The sequence below is a fragment of the Rosa rugosa genome, chromosome 5 (genome assembly GCF_958449725.1).
Source record: "Rosa rugosa chromosome 5, drRosRugo1.1, whole genome shotgun sequence".
In the NCBI taxonomy this organism is placed as follows: domain Eukaryota; kingdom Viridiplantae; phylum Streptophyta; class Magnoliopsida; order Rosales; family Rosaceae; genus Rosa; species Rosa rugosa.
Window position 1 is genome coordinate 28,268,925 of NC_084824.1, and position 17,175 is coordinate 28,286,099.

Below are 17,175 nucleotides of genomic sequence, written 5' to 3' on the forward strand. Positions count from 1 at the left end.
CACTATTATTGGATTTTGAGTCTGAAATTGTTCAAGAATTAATCAAGATCTCTTTCTTCTGCTCCCGTGACTACATCTATTGTTAATCATGAGAACCAATCTCCAATCCTGGTACACATCTTACTACTCAATTTGCTTGTGTACCTTAACATACTATTATGCCTAATAATACCAACTATATCACTACATCTGTTCCTGCAATGCCTATGAATACTGCATATGCTGCTAATGCCATGATGCAAAATGGAAATTATGTCAAGTTATGGCTACATGATGACATTCTCTCCCAGTGCATCTGATTCCATTGTTCATCCTCCTGATGCAAATTTTGTTCACACCTCACCATATTTGCCTACTGGTTTTTTCTCAACATCTTGGTGGCTTTAATCCTGCTAGTTTAGCTATGCCTTTTAATTGCTCTACTCCTGCTAGCACAGACACATATTATATGCCTTCTGTCACTACTGGGGTCTCAAAACTACAGTGCATATAATATGTCTCCTGTTAGCACAAGTTGGATATGCTGCACCACCATCTATGCACTATGGGTACACACAACAACATGACACCCATTCAATATTAACCCCACAGCAAGGAAGCTTCTCACAAAGAAATACGAGGAATTTCACGTCCCAGCAAGCATGTAGTAATCACAACGTGTACTCTGATGGTGGATATATGCAAGTTCCCTATAGTGGTAGAATATCACAGCCCTACCATGGTCTACAACTTGATTTCTCACAGAAATTTGGGGATCCTTCTGGGAAGTTCAATGAAAGAAGCTATAATAATATTTCAGATAACAACAACAGCAGTTGCTATCCTCAATTTCAATCAACAGGTTTCTCAACTACAACAACAAAAACAATGGCAAAGTGGAGAATTTTTCACCGCGGCAAAATGGTGGTGTCTTTTCACAGCAGCAAAATGGAGGTTTTCCGCAAAATAAAAATATTTTCACACGGTTATCTGTATGAATATCCCCCCCACGCACCTTAGGATTCACTTTCCCTCCCAGTTTCCTGCATTTATTACGAAAATATATGACCATATTCCTGACTTTTCCAAACACTGGAAAGGAAAATTGATAGGAATTGCAATTTCCCATACCTGTGGAAAGACAAGGAATTGATTTCCTTTCCTTTCATTTCCGTGAACCAAACGAGGCAGTAGAAATTGCAGAATAAAAGACAAATGAGGAAGATGAAAAGAAGTTAACGGTAAATTGGGAATTTCAATAGCTAAAGAGTGTGGTTTGTAAAAATTATAATGCAAATTTCACTCCCCCAAAAATGATTACTTTATACGATAAAACAGATACAAGTATGGTCCAAAAAATGGTGTTAATACCCAAATTAATGTTGTAAAAGTATAAAGCAGCAGAGACCTAACATTTCGAAGGGGAAGACAAGACAGTTGGCGGGAGAGAGAGAGAGAGAGATTAGGGGAAGCTCGGGTCCAAATCGAAAATGCTAAAGGGAAGAGAAAGCTTGAGCCGATTGGTGGGCAAACGCAGGCGCTTCCTTCCCAATCGTCATTCACTCCTCTCCGCCCCTACCACCACCCAGGTAAAGCTACCTTCAACCCTCATTTTCCTTCTTTCAACCCATTTCTTTCTTTTCTTATCCAATTCTGGTGGTTGCACTGCAGGGCTTATTGAATCTGGATATCGATCCAAATGGCAAGCTCGTGTCGCTGGAAGGCTCTTCAAATCAAGACGAGCAAGAAAACACTGTGGTGGGCTCTGTTACTTGCCCTGTTTGCAGCGTCAAACTCAGTGCCCAAAACAACACCATCAATTCTCATCTGGGTATTTCCTTTTTTTACTACTCGAGTTTTTTTTTTTTTACTCTCTGATATATCTGACATATGAGTCACTGTCTAAGAACAATAGGGCTTCATTTTTAGCTTTGTTACTCAGGGTGTTTGTATGATTTCAATGGTTTGAAATTTCATTTTCACAAGGAAATCATGAGCTCGAGAAATGGAATTGATATCGTTTGTTAGTTGGAGGGAGGTCTCTCATTTCGACGGTTGGTTTGCAATAACATAAGGCAAGGAGGAGGAGGTGGAGTTACTTTAGAAATGGAAATTTTAGCTTCCCTTGGGCATCTTTGACTAATCAGTTTAGACATAATCCTTTTAGTGCTATTCTTCTTGATTCGAAAAAAAAAAAAAACATCTTAACCGTTCTCTCTTGTATGAGATGGTAAATGCTCAGCATTACACATGCTATTTTGTATGCGAATCAAAAGTTGAATTGTTTACTTACTGGACTATGTAAGGTGTTGTGAATTTCACAATACACATCTTTTGGATTTATATAGCTTAGGTTTCTGAATGGGACTTAAGAATTATATCATGATATAACTTCAGCGGTTTCTGATCAGTTGACCGAATTGGATGCTTCTTGCAGATGAGTGTCTATCTAGAGGAACCAAACGAAAGCTAACCCAGCGCACACTTCTAGAGCTGAACTTCTGCCCAGTGTCGAAAATTCAAAATTTTTCCTGTGACTCTAAAGAGTTTGGAAATGATTTATTTCCTGCAGCTCATGATGAGAGTCATGTACAAGATGCGTTGTGGGGGTTGTCTAACTTAAGGGCTGTTGACGAAAGTCAAAATCAGGTTGACAGTCCATCCAGAAACCCAATCAATAAGGACAAGATCAGTGTGGTGCCAGATTTTGATGTGAACATCACTCAGGACGACATATATGGGGTGATTCTTGAAACTTTTATTGTTGGCCGCAGGTTTGGTGATGAAACTGATTTATATCTTGGTGCAAGCATTTATCTCTCAAGAGATCCTGATAATGCTAAGGATCCTAATGCTATCAAGGTTCATTCCCTTTCACATGCTTCTTTTACTATCGATTTGATTTCAACTTTTACTATAAATTTAAAGGCATACATGTTTCTTTGGTTAGGTTGTTTATTCAGATTCAGGATGCCTTAAAATGCTTGGTTTTCTCCCTCGCAAGCTAGCTGAGTATTTGTCTCCTCTGATAGACCAGTATCGTTTAAATTTTGAGGTAATATTTCTTAAGCTGGATACACATCTATATAAACCCCTCATGCACTTGCTTGCTCAGTCTTATTTTGCAGATGATGTCTGGGTCTTACACGCTCTAGTTATTAATTTTGCTAAATAAAAGAACATCATGAATATTTTGATGAACTATTTTAGGTTTAATATTTTGTTATTTATTACTATTATATTACGTTAAAGTGTACTATTAAAATTTGAGTCCCACTAATGAGGCTAATTATTCTGAGGAACAAATGAGTGTTGAAATTATGAAATATGCATAACTTGTGAAGTGTGATTCTCCGACTCTATTTGACAATATATATGATTTTTAAAACATATGTTTCTGTTGGTTCACTTCCAAAATTCCATATTGTGTCAAAATTTGTAAAATAGTTACCCGTTACCTGCTCTGGATAATAGTTTCCGTTCTCATTTCCTTGTGGGTTTCCTTTCAGGGATGCGTTACCTCTGTTCCCAAGCGTTCTATTGATGTTGTCCCAATACAGATAGTGTGTCACAAGAGCAGTGATAATAAGGACTTTAATGATGACAAGGTTTTCAAATGTTTATGGAGAAATGCTCAGCAAGTAATTGAATCTACAAAGTCCTGTCCGCCCAGTGCAATAAAATATCAGGATAACTTTTGTGTTTTCATACGTGAGGTTTTGAGAAACAGTTCTCACCTCTTGACAGATGATGAAAAGAATTTCATCGGTATGTATTCAAATGCTTGTGTTGTGATATTCATATTGTTTCCTTTTTAATCTTTTTCACAAGTTATGACTGTTATATGTATCATTTTGGCAGAGTCGTTTACTTCAATGTCAGATGATAGTCAGAGGCTATTTGTTCGGCTTTATACACGGAAAGGTTTGTACTTTCCAGATCATGTTTATTACAGGCATGGTTGTATTATTTATGTTTTCAATTATTCTGCTGAATACTGTAAGAGAACTGGCGACATGGCTGTCTATAAGGTAGCCTTTTTTATTTTTATTTTTTGAAAAGGGTAGCTTATGGAAAATCGTGTCCCCATTTATCTTATAGTAATCGGCACAACATAAGCTACCCTTATATTATGTACTGTGTGGCTTCTGTTGTATGCCCTAGTTTTGCTGGCCATCACAAAATATTCACTTTCCTATCCAACATAAATGCTGTTCAAACTTCACTTATGGGAGAATATGAAATTTTAGTGCTATTCCTAAGTCTCCTAATCTCATATTCTTGAGGAAATCACACCTTTTGGAGGCCTGGAGTGTGTCTTATAGTTGCCTTATGTTAGGGTGCAACTTTTGTGTTATATGATAAGTAAACCTGGTATCATTTGAGTGGTTGTCATCATGGTCATTTAAATGCTGAAAAGAGGACTGGTCTATAAGAATTGGTTGATAAGAAACGGCAATATTTTTTAATTTGAAATTGTAATTTTAATATACATCCTTGTGCTATACCAACAGATCAACTATTTGCATGAATTTAAAAGTTTTTTCTTTTCTAGAAATTGATTGAGTATCCCCCCCATTGCACAAAAAAAAGAAAAAGAAAAAAAAAAGAGATTTATTATGATGGTTTTCTTGGTCAGGCCCATGGTTTCGGCTGTCTGCTATTTCATACCCAGAAGTACTGGATCCCCAACAAGCAGTGAAAGAGCTATCTGGTAATAGAATACTATCAGTTGGATATGCTGTATGTTTTAAAATTCAGATTAAGGTTGATGGCTAATTTGTTTGTAATATTGCAGAGACAGGGTATGGATCTTGCTTTGAAATTACAAATAAACTATCTGATGATGATATTAAGGAGATTTTGGATTTGCTCACTGTATCTGATCTACGTGAAATCTTGTGCATCCTTAAGCAGGTTGACATCTAAAATATATATCTATTGGCATCATCTTTGCAGACTTTCTTTTAGAGATCATCTCATTAAACTCTATACCAGTGTTGGAGTGTTAAAATGAATTCAAGTATTTTGTAAAGAAAAGAAGCTCAGGGCCATCAGCAGTTTATATTAGCCGACTGAGATTGGTTTCTGCATATGTACTTTACATCACTTTAAATGAAACCTGCAATAACCTCCTCAACCACTATTTACAACTTTGGAGAGTGTTCACTTGAATATACTGCTTTGGACTTAACCTACAGTGCTTGTTCTCTAGTTTGATTTCTCTAAAAGAAGGTTATAGCCAAACCAGAAAGTTCAATCTATCTAGGTTCTTATCAACTTCTCTTAATTTTTGAAAGGAATAAGAACTGTTCTGGTTTAATTATTTTGCCAAGTATGTCACTAACTTGGAATTTTTTGTTACTAGTTGACTTAATTTATTGAGTGGAGCATTTCGGGTGGATCTTTCTAAATTTGGTTGCGTCCCTAGTTTATGCTCCTAAAGTGATGAATTGGCTTTTGATGACTACACATGAAGAGCTACTGTGTGGACAGATACGGGTCAAACATCTCTTAATTTTGTCAACTAGGAACAAAAAATTCCAAGTTCAATCTATCTAGGTTCTGTATCAACTTCTCTTAATTTTGTTTAAAGGAATAAGAACTGTTCTGGTTTAATTATTTTGCTAGGTATGTCACTGAACTTGGAATTTTTTGTTCCTTGTTGACTTAATTCATTGAGTGGAGCATTTCGGGTGGATCTTTCTAAATTTGGTTGCGTCCCTAGTTTAATCTCCTAAAGTGATGAATTGGCTTTCGATGACCACACATGAAGAGCTACTGTGTGGACAGATACGGGTCAAACATTTTCTTCACTTTGTTAGATTACGTCACATAACAGTTTTTGTGTGCGCTCGGGTGTTCTTGTTTGTGTGTACATGAACATTTATGGACGTTTAGTGCTGTATCTTGAGCTATTTCTTGTGTTGATGAACGCTTTGCCTTGAAATAATGTACTCACACGCTACTGCTCTTTGATAGGAATGTGGTTTCATGATTTTCTTTCTTTGTTATCTGATGGGTTTGCTCTAATTATGCGCTTCTACTGAGGCTACAGAGTTGCAATCGTGGCCTAAGAAAGATGGATCTCATTGCATCTCTTATATCTTCTTACAATGAAGATTTGTGGTATATATATTTCTCTGTTAATGATCCTTTTGATACGTAAATAATGTTACTTCATTATTTTATTTAAGATCTCTTTCCTGTGGTTTGCTAATGTGCAGCCCATTACTACCTAGTATGGTTTTGCATAGAACAGGATCCTGTGTTAGGATATCTTCAAATGCGGAGTCCCTTATCTGGCGTGCTGAGGTGCTTTTGTTACAGCTAATGTTTGATTTAATCAGGAAGTTTCTTTACATGTAATTTCTTTCTTTTCATTTTTTTTTTTCATTTTATGCAGAGGCTTTTCTTCCTGAATGGTGAACAGGATCTCTCAGCATTTCTACTGGTGGATTTGGGAATAATCAAGTATCCAACTTACAAGTGCATAGTCTCACAACAAATTTTCTCAGCTCGAGATGACTTGCTTGGCTATGAAGAGGTGTCCTTTTATCTTTATGCAAAAGTATTGATGCCCACACTTGCCTTTACTATATCTAATGGTTTTGTTTTGCAGGCTATTGAAGTGGCACAAATAGTTGATGAAGCTCTTGATGGAAGCAACACTGGATTGGTCTTAAAGTGCATAAAAATAGCTGATTCCCATTTATCAAATCCAGTTCAATCCTTGACCTCTGAATCAATGGCTCCATTCCTTTCCCACTTTTCAGCAACATTTGTCTACTCAAAAGTGGTTTTACTAGGAATTTCTTTTCTTGAGCGTGAGCATAGGTATGCATCTTGGAATTTCATATCATTGGTCATATTGATGCTTCTGCTGCAAATTATATATTAGTCTATCGTTTTAGTTAGCATGGTATGGAATCGTATGGACTATGCATGTGGTAGCCAGAACATATTATCGTTTTATTTAAAAAAAAAGTTGTGATCTCATATGCACGTTTTATTATTATAGTCACTGCACACGTTGAACTAGAGACAACTGACATTGCAACTCATCATATCTGCCATATGTGTGGTATGCAAGCAATTATATTCCTTTATAGATTTTGGGAACTAATGTTACTGTTGTGTATATATGTTATTTTTTGGCATGTTATGATTTTTTTTGGTTCTTTATTTCCAAAACATACTTGTCTTTTATCCACTGACTGCCCTTAGTACAGAATAGGAAGTCCTGATTTTAGAGATAGTTTCTAGAATGCTGATATTCAAAGGCAGATGACTGCTGTAGGGCTTGGCTATGAAGATTCTATTACAACAAGCAAAGATAAGCTACGTGATTCATTTCACACGCTAATAATGATATCTGAATATAAGCTGCCTGAACTTGATGTAGATCATGTTTCCTACATCAAGCAATTAAGGACATTTCCTCAGTCCCTTTCTTGTATATTTTAACTTAAAGGTCTTCCCATGTGTGGGTATGGATTGTGGAAAATGATTTGGTGGTTGGTTTTAGTGTGGAGAATGATCTGTTCAGCCTTATGTCTCTTTATTGACATCCTGATTTTGTTAAGCACAGTCTTGATTGATCAGGTATCTGTTTTTGTGCTAGGCTTGTACTTATGTGATGTATTTGCCAACTTCCTCAGTGAAGAGGTAGCTTTGACAGGCTTTGGCATATTCACTCCGCCTTGAAATGTGTTCCCCTATTTGTTTATCAAAACGAATTTCATGCTTTGATGGGGAGGGTGTCTCTAATTATCTAGAGTACTGGTTTGGATTCAAATACACTTGAGAGAACACCCTTCAGTAACCTGTTCGATATCACTTGGTTTCAATAAAACTGGGTCATCATGCTTCATAATCAGTTCACTGTCATTAGAGGCATTCTCCGCTCAATATATTGAAATTCCTTTTTTAATAACCAAGTGAATAAGTTTGATAGCAGCATGACCAATGTCTAGCCTTTTAAAGCCTGCCTAGGTTACTTGTGGAGGAATATGGGGGAGTAACAGGTATTCACATAAACAGATGAGTCATCTCAAAACCGTGCTTACCAGAAACATTGCAAACCCGTGCTTACCAGAAACATTGCAAACCTCAACACAAATTTGCATGTTGTCATAAGGCCATGAAACTGAACAGAACATTCACTAATAAAGACCAACTGCGACATCACTTTTCACAAACTCCAATCTAAGTCTCAGCACAAGGAGAGAATCAGGCTTGGAGTTAGGGTTTAACCTGGGAGAAAAAGCCTCATTTCTTTGGGATGAGGGTGCAGTGATCTCACAGCGATGTTTTTTGGGTTATAGATGGTTTAAGGTTGGAAGTATGGGGTGTTGGGAAAGTCCAGTAGGTTGATATTTAGAGCCACTAGTGTTGATCAGAAGGAGAAAACTGAAAAATTAAAGCAGGAGCTACTAAGGTGAATCAAGAACTTTTGACTATAATCTTTTGACTATGAGCTAGAATAAGGTTCCTGTTGGAACATATGCTACTTACTGTAAAAGTAACTTGAATGTATTTTTAAAGGTCATGGTTGTCACCATAATGACCAAATATTGTTCTTAGGGAACATGTATAGATGCTTGCTCATATCATTGAGTTTCAGTTGGCTATATTCTCTAGTAATAGCCAAGCTCATTGCGTCACTAACCCATACATGTCTGGAGGATTGCTGTTAATTAGTTTGGGTCTGCCAATTGAAATGCTGGAAAAGTGTGTTCATAGGGGATAAAGTAGGGGTCTTTGAATTACATTGGTGAAAATAATCTGTTTAGCACACTGAATAGCTTAATTTTTCCACTCAGGTACAATGAAGCTATCTATTTACTGAAAAGGCTGCTGAATTGTTTTGCTCGTGACGGTAGAAGAGGATACTGGACACTAAGGTTATCAATTGATTTGGAGCACATGTGCTATCTGAATGAGAGCCTTTTGGTTGCTGAAAATGGGTTACTAGATGAATGGGTGCGTGCTGGTTCAAGAGTGGCACTTCAAAGGAGAGTCCTTCGCTTGGGAAAACCACCGAGGCGATGGAAAACTCCTAGTTTTGCAGAGTCTGTCAAGAGGAAGATCATGGAGGTAATTGTTTAATCTCTCTATACTTTTTAACTGTAAAGTTAAATGTAACATATGTTTCCTAATTTCTTAACATGTTATGATATAAGTTTTCCTACTCACGTCTTCTGTTCAACAAGTTAGGTCAATGTTCAAGGGAGACCTCTAAATTGTGCAATAGGCACGAAGAGCAGGTTTTATGGAGAAGATGGGGAGCAATGTGGTGTAGAGCAGCTAGCTCTGCAGTATTATGCCGAGGAAGGTGGATGGCAGGGTGTTCATACAGAGAGTGGCATTTGGTTGACTATTTTTGGACTTCTTATGTGGGATATTATATTTTCCAATGTACCAAATGTCTTCCGCACCAGATTTCAGGCATGGTTTCGACTCTTAATTTTTGTGATTTGCTAACTTATGTACACTCAGACGTACATACATATTCATAAGACAGTGGTATCAATAATTCTGTGGACCGCCTCTGCCAATACTCTTATTGGTACTTGAAGAAAAGCCCTTAGCCCTTAGACCACCTCCATAGATTTAGTATTAGATTAACTATGATGTCAACTGCTTTCATCAACTATGATATCATATAAGAATCATGAGCTCCTAGCACATCATTCCATATAGATGTTAAAGGGGAGTGAAATTAACACCGCCTTTTTAACAAACCACACCCCTCCATGCACATGTCTATTGAAAAGATTACTCATGCAGGGGGTGTGGTTTGTAAAAAAGGGGGTGCCAATTTCATCCCCCATATTATAATTTGATCTGGTATACACATGATCGCATATAAATTATGTAATCTTATCTATATCCAGTGCAAAAAGATAAAGACTTATTTGATCCTGGGCATAAACATTTTTCAGTTGTTTGAATATAAGATGCCCAGTCATTGCTGTTATTGAAGGTCTATTGGTTAATATGGTTTTCCAGTTGTGATCGTTTTGTCACTTGTTTGAAATAAACTTGTTTTCCCGTAATGTTGTTCTTTTTTTATTTATTTTTTAATCTTTTTTTTATTAATTACATATGGTCTTTTTGTCAATAGATAGGTCTTGCTCTCATCAATAGATTTAGAAACCATGAACTTCATTTTGCAGACTGCTCCCTTGGATTTAGAGACTGAGAGCTTTTATTTAGTGAGAAAGAACCAAATCGAGTCTCACCTACAGAAAATTCATGATGGTATGGCTGAGGAGATTCTCATCACTTCATGGGAGTTACATGAGGGAACGGCGTGTAGAGGAGTTAACTGGGGGCGACATTCCCTCTCTGAGCTTCGGGCAGCTGTTACATGCATTGGTGGCCCTTGTGTGGCTGCATTTTGTCGACATCTTGCACAAGATTATCGTAGTTGGTCAAGTGGAATGCCAGATTTACTTCTGTGGCGCTTTCATGGGAAATACAGAGGTGAAGCAAAGCTTGTTGAAGTTAAAGGCCCCAGGGATAGACTCTCTGAACAGCAGCGAGCATGGCTATTGCTTTTAATGGATTGTGGATTCAATGCCGAGGTCTGTAAAGTGAGCCCTATTGTCTGAACCTTCTAGGCTGATTTGGTTTTCAATTGGAATGAGAAAGGCATCCACGAGGAAAGACTTAACACTGAAGAATTTACTAGGATTAAAAGTGCAATATAGCAACTGGATCTGCTCTTAAATGAGTTTACCCTTCAAACTCCAGAATTATTATCGGATAATTCTAGGATTGGCAAGTACTTGACTGCCAAGCTTTCACCTTGAAGATGGCTTCCCAGTGATAGAAGTTGAGGCAAGTAGATCGTAATGCATTTCTGAGGCTGGATTCAAGCTTTTCTGGATATTAGGGAAAGATGGCCATTTCGTGTTCAGCTTGAAGATGGTTTCCCAGAGATAGAAGTTGAGACAAGTAGATCATAATGCATTTCTGAGGCGGGATTCAAGCTTTTCTGGATATTAGGGAAAGATGGCCATTTCATGTTTGTTAAGGGACTTTAAATTCCATGTGCTTTAGCACATTGTGTCCCCATTCTAGATAAGCTCTACTTGCAAAAGGCCATTATGTAACCAGAGAAAAAAAGCGGCCATAATTTGTTGTTTTATGGTATAAATTGCTGGAATTTGGGATAACTGGTTTACACTGTTACTAGATGTTAATCATCTAAACTCGTGACCAATTAATTCAAATGGAACAAAATAATGATTCAAGCATTTTGCATCATAACGTCATTCCTGGTTTTCAGCAAGATTATTGCCCTTGCCCTAAACCCTAAAATGGCTCCGATGACAGAGCTGTCTAGTACTCTACTATGGTTCAGATCAACATGTACCTTGTTTCCACTGTCAGACAATGCTATGAATTTTTTCCTAAAAACCACAAAAGAAAAGAAACTAGGAAATTCTACAACTCCCTCCTCACTCTGTGAATTTGTTCTCTATTCCACCCCATATTTACAAAATGTATGCCTCGCAGTTACTCTGTATCTGAGACTTCATCTTCGTCTTCCTCCGGAATGTAGACTAAGCGACGCTTTCTTGCGGCAAAAACATAAGCCACGCCTCTTGATTCTGTTACCAAAAAATTCGAAATACATAAGAAATTTGACCAAAAGTTCAGACACACTGAAGAGAGAAGAAAAGCTGCATATTGCAGTTCCTATGGTCGAGATTTCTGGAGTGTCATCAAACAATTTATGTTCCTAGCATTAAACCCACACATGATAGATTTTGTTGATTGTTTCAAGGCCTGACTAGTGACTACTGAGTCTCAAGGATGTTTCTTTAAGAATGCATAGTTTTTGCATAATGTTCTTTGGCTTCTTGTGTCAACCCGTTTAATTCTCTCTCTTATAACGTTTGCTTTACTGGCTCTTTCTCGTGGATCAAATTTTACCTAGATACCTTTCCCAAGCTCTTTTAGTTTTGGATAGTGCCGGGTAGTCGGGTTGATAAAGAATGTATACCTGGTAAGAAACTGACAGCATCAACACCCAGAACTTGAAGTTGAATTGAACGGTATATGACTTTCTTTCACTTTCACCCAATCATAAAGGCAGTACAACCGGATTACCTGGGACAGGCCTGAAATTCTGTGCTGAGTGTCTTTTTTTACTATTATTATTTTTTACAAGTGAAAACCCTAATCTAATGACTGAAGTGTCTCTCTGGGGATGAGAAAAGCTGCTACCAAAGGACACAACGACAAAATGAGCAAAGAGGTCACCTTCTGTATTTATTCTGTTTTCTTGTGTATGTTGCAATTGCCCCCATCGAGCTCTCTAGCCAGCTCTTTGAATCTCTTCTGATAAAATAAATAAAAAATAAAAGCTCTCTCACTCTCCAAGTATGGCAACGAACAAGGTTGAATCAAGTGAAGGGAGCTTTTCTAGGGGATCACACAATGGTGAACAAATACAATTCTCATCCCATGAGAATCAAGAAAGGAGAACTGAACTTCAACAGAAGAATCTGCCAGCTGAAAGGCCGAGACCTACTGGCCAGTTAACTGCTATGGTTAGACCTTATGTTCGCTCCGAACTTCCTCGGATTCGCTGGACACCTCATCTCCACCGCTGTTTTGTGCATGCAGTTGATATCCTTGGAGGAGAAGACAGTGATTATCTAACCTCTCTCTCATTTCTATGTTAGCCTCTCCCAACATTTTGTGTTTGTTTATTTATTTGTTTATCTATCTTTTCCCATTTCAGGAGCCACTCCAAAGAAGATCTTGAGGATCATGAATGTTGAAGGTCTCACCATGAATCATGTAAAAAGCCATCTTCAGGTAAGCCATTAATGTAGATTTCTGTTTTGAACTATCCGCAGCCCTTTCTTTTTGGCAGGAGGTTCAACTGGGTTTTTTTTTTTTTCTCACGGTTGAGGTTTTCTATGAACAGAAGTACAGAAACATGAAACATGAAGAACTCATACAAGGTATATATTAACAAAATTTGTTTTCATACATGCCTCACACCCAAATTTCCTTGACTAATATTTTCATTCAATCAGTAAAATTGATAATTTCGTTGAAATGATCATTAGATCATAATTTGCATGCTGCATTATTAGTCCAGTCTAACTGGTGTTGATCATGTATAGCCAGGATACGATGAAGTTAATGAGAAATCCCATGATGAGAAAGAAGAACATCAAAGCGTGGCTCAACACACACACACATGTGCATATTTGGCACCTTATTCTAGATTAATCGACCTTTTTCTTATTAATTAATCTCTAACTGAGATCTGTTGCAGAAGCAGCAGCAGCTGCAAGAGCAAAGGCGAATGAGAAGGGGAAGTACTCGTACCTACCTGAATCAATTAATAGCTCCGCTACTCCACCCTGGTATTGACATCCTCCTTCTCCACCAAAAACAAATAATAGTAATAATAATAAAAATAAAATAAAGAAATAACAGGTACTGCCAAAATAGTAATAGGGTGATGAAAATCATGTACAATGATGCATCCTGTCTATTGCAAGCAATAGAAACTATGTTATTGCTTTCATAGGGTGCGTTGTTGGGTAAGTAGGATTTACCTTTGAGAATATATAACAATGTCTTTTGACTTTGCTAGCTAACGTATTTTTTGCAGGAAAGATGAGAAGAACATGAAAACTAACCACATCTTGTCAAATCTATTTTGGGGATTAACCAATAATACTCGAGTACAAGTCGATCTCTCTTCACTCTCTTCTTATTGCTGGCTCTAAATGTACAGTGAACTTATTCATATATGTGTGCATATATATGGCTTTTACAGGATAACAATAATGATGATAAAAAAACTGAGGCTAATAGTAGAGGAGCTATTGATGTCACGATGCCTCCATCACTCAACTCATCATCATCAAATGCTTCTTATTCCCAGAGATTTAGGCTAAGCGAAGCTGGGAGTAGTTCTAATGTAAATGAGGTCTCTCTAGAACTCACTCTTGGTTAAAACCAATCATGCACGTATGTACGTGGTGAAGGGGAATTGAGAATTGGGTTGGGAACTTAGAACTAGGCTAGAAGGGTTTGATCCCTCTGCTATGTAACCCAAAATTTGTTGCTAGTTTATTTTTTTTTTTTAAATGTACATATGTAACACTTGGTGCCGGTGTATCCTATCTTTTTAGCAAATTTCGAGCATGCTAAAAATCATAAACCATTAACCCCCTAAAAGGAAAGTTTATATATAGTATATATGGATATGAGAAATTCTATTCTACCTATATGCCCCAAGAAAATAAAAATAAAGTAGATCATGCAAATTTACCTAAGAAAATTAGATCTAGTGAAAGATGTAAGGTTTTTCTTTCTTCAATCTCCCTGCAAATTTAATCTAGAAAGTCTAATTAGAATGCAATAAATTGTGCACCTGAGTCGTCAACGACGCCAGATATCCACCCCTACAACAACCTGTAGTACCTCAGGATTCGACCAAAAAAAACTGCAGTACCTCAGGAGTTAGGATCTCACCCGGCAGTTAATTGACATTACAAACAAAAATTAATTAACGGTGAATGGAATCAATGGACCCGTGGAGGAAAAATGTGTGAGTTGCATGCAACCAAGGGAAGGAGGTGGTGCCCGTAGAGGCAGAGCTTAGATTAAAAATTTAGGTTAGCTGGGACACTGGGTTGTAGACAAAAAAATTAGGTGGATTGACTTAAATCTACTAAATGAAATAGAAAGACAATTTAAACAAAATTCAGCTTGAGCCGAAAATGGACTCATTCTTCTGTCTTATTTCACGAAAAAAGTTCTTAAGAAATATTGAGTATTTGGATTACAATAAATAGATCTATGTTTAGGTTTAGAAGATGTATAAAAAAAATTAATAATAAAAAAAAAGCAAAGCAAGGGTACTTAATTAAGATATACTAGCCCCACAATTTAATACAAGAGCGAAACCCTGCCTCTCCTAGGGTTTCGAGTTCACAACGGCGGCGCCATCCTCCCGGATCCCGACCTGCGTAGCGACACTTGTCGTCGAGTACCTTCCCCTCACCGTTTCTTCAAGGGTTGCGGGGTGGGCTGGCCGGATTTGGTTAAAGCCCGACAGGTGTAACAGATCGAGGTCGGGTTTCGATCGAGACTTTGGTGTAGCAGATCGGCGCTGGGATCACGTGTCAGCGTTCCATCTCTGGTTGGGTTGGTGTGAAGATCCGGCCGCTGGGTTTGGATCGGCGTTGATCATCAGTTGGTGGTGATCGGAATTCGCTGCAAGGGAGGCTTCGGCCTTTGGGGCAGCGTCAAGCTCGATCGAGGTCGCTGGTGGTGAGGAAGCGGTTGATCTAGTCGAGGCAAGGCGGCGGGTTCGGCGAGTTGGTGCACTTCCGATATGGTGGGCCAAGGGTTGGCCGCCGGAGGACATGCCGGCGAAGGAGCAGCGGTGTCGAGAGGCTCCTCCTCTGTTTGCTTGGGGTTGGGCCTGGGATCAATTTTGGGCTGATGGGGCAGGGGCCTGGGCTCAATCTTGGGCTGATGGGCCTATTTGATTTTATTTCTGCAAAAAGATTTATTCCTGCAAGACAAGACTGGACTTGGGCTTGGGCCTACGGGCTTGGGCTCGGGTCAAGACAATTGGGGCCCTAATGTATTAGGGTTTGAGCCTGTGTGAGGTTGGATTAACTTCTATGAGTCTTCTATGACGTTTCTAGTCTCTTGTTTGTACCACAATTGCGTGATTGGCAAGTGAGGGCTAGTTGAATGATTTCTTTCCGTAGGAGGCGAGGTTTTTTCATTCTTGTATAGGCTCGCTTAAATGTGAGCGACCCAGTGATCTTTAAAGGTTTGCTTTAGCTTAGGTAGGTTACTCCGGTTTTTACCGGATTTCTTATGTAAGTTTTGGTAGACTTCAGCCTATTTGCTGTTGATCTAATGAATTCAACTTCTATTTCAAAAAAAAAAAAAAAAAAAAGATATACTAGCCCCTTAACATGTGCTCCGCACATGTTAATTGACTTTTATTTTTTAAAATAAAAAAAGTTACAGTAATTTATCTCCTAATTTTAGGGAAGCTTTTTCTTTTTTCATAGGAGGTATTGTAGATTTTTCAAATATAATATAGTGTATTGACTATCTTATCTTCATATAGAAATAATTTATTTATTAATATTTATATTATATGAGGGCATATATGGTAGTTCAAAAATTTAACCATTCCTTGAAGAATTTACTTAATTATATAAGATTTTATATAGAAAAAATCTTGAAAATTTCGGGTCTTGATAAATGAAAATTGTTTGGGGAAAACTGAACAAATAAAGCGGAATGCAAGAAGCTTCAAATCTTTGCTTAAACTTTATAAAGAAAATATATAAAGGGTGTGAGTAGCATCACCGACTCTCAAGGAGAAGAAATCTCATGATTTTCTAGAAATAAATTTTTTTTAAACATGAGATTAAAAAAAAAAAAAAAAACATCCGTGCATTAAGCTTCACCTCTAGGTGAAATTATGATTTAAAAAAATAATTTCATGACTAGGTCTAGGAGATCGAGAAAAGCAAAGGGAAAAAAATAAAAATAAAAGGAAAAATAAAAACCTCAGATTTGAACTTATTCGGCTCAGAAAGTACGTTGATGGATGACATGTGTAGCACTAACAATTCTCAAGGATGCTTCAGATCCGAGCTGATCTGGTTTAAAAACCTATAGAGACCAAAGCACATAGATGTCATATAAAGTATTTTTCTTCAGAATTTGCGGTATTGATAAATTGATCTATGTTTTTAATATTTGGGAATAACTGGAAAATAAAACGGACAAGCAATAAGCCTCAAATCTGAACTGAAACTTGGTAAAAAAAAACATATAAAGAGTGTGAATATCATCACAGACTCTCAATGAGAATAAACCATAGTACTAAGATTTTCTAGAAAGAATCGTTATTAACAATTTTAAGTTTTGATAAATAGATCTAAGTTGCCCTTTCAAAAATAGATCTAAGTTGAAACCTATGAGACAAAATAAATAAATAAATAAACCTCATGAGCTTAAGCTTGATAAAGAAAATTGATAAATCGTGTGCCTAATGCCAGTGACTCTTAATGAGAAGAGACTAGCTTGAAAATTTTCCAGAAACAAAATGGGTAAGTTTTTTCTTAATTTCTGAAAAGATTTTTGATGAATAAGTCCATGTATGGATCGATC

General features: G+C 37.4%; 2 protein-coding genes across 5 annotated transcripts; both read left to right on the forward strand.

Annotated features, from left to right (window-relative positions):
• Nucleotides 1-1,353: 1,353 nt before the first annotated feature.
• Nucleotides 1,354-11,264, forward strand: LOC133713182 (fanconi-associated nuclease 1 homolog). Of its 4 annotated transcripts, none has more exons than XM_062139302.1 (15): nucleotides 1,354-1,568; nucleotides 1,651-1,810; nucleotides 2,417-2,841; nucleotides 2,930-3,034; nucleotides 3,489-3,747; nucleotides 3,841-3,903; nucleotides 4,619-4,693; nucleotides 4,778-4,896; nucleotides 6,038-6,108; nucleotides 6,207-6,294; nucleotides 6,386-6,526; nucleotides 6,602-6,816; nucleotides 8,805-9,078; nucleotides 9,195-9,429; nucleotides 10,161-10,374. In XM_062139302.1, the coding sequence occupies exons 1-15, from the start codon at nucleotides 1,470-1,472 to the stop codon at nucleotides 10,184-10,186; spliced, it is 2,355 nt and encodes a 784-aa protein (XP_061995286.1). In that variant the 5' UTR covers nucleotides 1,354-1,469; the 3' UTR covers nucleotides 10,187-10,374. The 4 variants fall into 4 exon arrangements, with proteins under 4 accessions (XP_061995286.1, XP_061995285.1, XP_061995284.1 ...); XM_062139301.1 differs by having other exon boundaries at nucleotides 1,358-1,568; nucleotides 6,413-6,526; nucleotides 9,199-9,429; nucleotides 10,161-11,264; XM_062139300.1 differs by having other exon boundaries at nucleotides 1,359-1,568; nucleotides 9,199-9,429; nucleotides 10,161-11,264.
• Nucleotides 11,265-11,640: 376 nt separating this feature from the next.
• On the forward strand, nucleotides 11,641-13,748 carry LOC133713183 (protein PHOSPHATE STARVATION RESPONSE 1-like). Its single transcript, XM_062139304.1, has 5 exons — nucleotides 11,641-12,648; nucleotides 12,743-12,819; nucleotides 12,932-12,968; nucleotides 13,289-13,379; nucleotides 13,631-13,748. Exons 1-5 carry the CDS (start codon nucleotides 12,381-12,383, stop codon nucleotides 13,746-13,748), a joined length of 591 nt encoding a protein of 196 aa, XP_061995288.1. The 5' UTR covers nucleotides 11,641-12,380.
• Nucleotides 13,749-17,175: the final 3,427 nt, after the last annotated feature.

Excerpts from the sequence above, each read along its gene's own strand:
- LOC133713182 (XM_062139300.1), top strand. The coding sequence starts at position 1,470 with ATGCTAAAGGGAAGAGAAAGCTTGAGCCGATTGGTGGGCAAACGCAGG. Across the intron at positions 1,569-1,650 it reads CCGCCCCTACCACCACCCAG|GGCTTATTGAATCTGGATAT; the intron begins GTAAAGCTACCT and ends GTTGCACTGCAG. Across the intron at positions 3,904-4,618 it reads TCGGCTTTATACACGGAAAG|GCCCATGGTTTCGGCTGTCT; the intron begins GTTTGTACTTTC and ends TTTCTTGGTCAG.
- LOC133713183 (XM_062139304.1), top strand. The coding sequence starts at position 12,381 with ATGGCAACGAACAAGGTTGAATCAAGTGAAGGGAGCTTTTCTAGGGGA. Across the intron at positions 12,649-12,742 it reads TATCCTTGGAGGAGAAGACA|GAGCCACTCCAAAGAAGATC; the intron begins GTGATTATCTAA and ends TTCCCATTTCAG. Across the intron at positions 13,380-13,630 it reads AGCTCCGCTACTCCACCCTG|GAAAGATGAGAAGAACATGA; the intron begins GTATTGACATCC and ends TATTTTTTGCAG.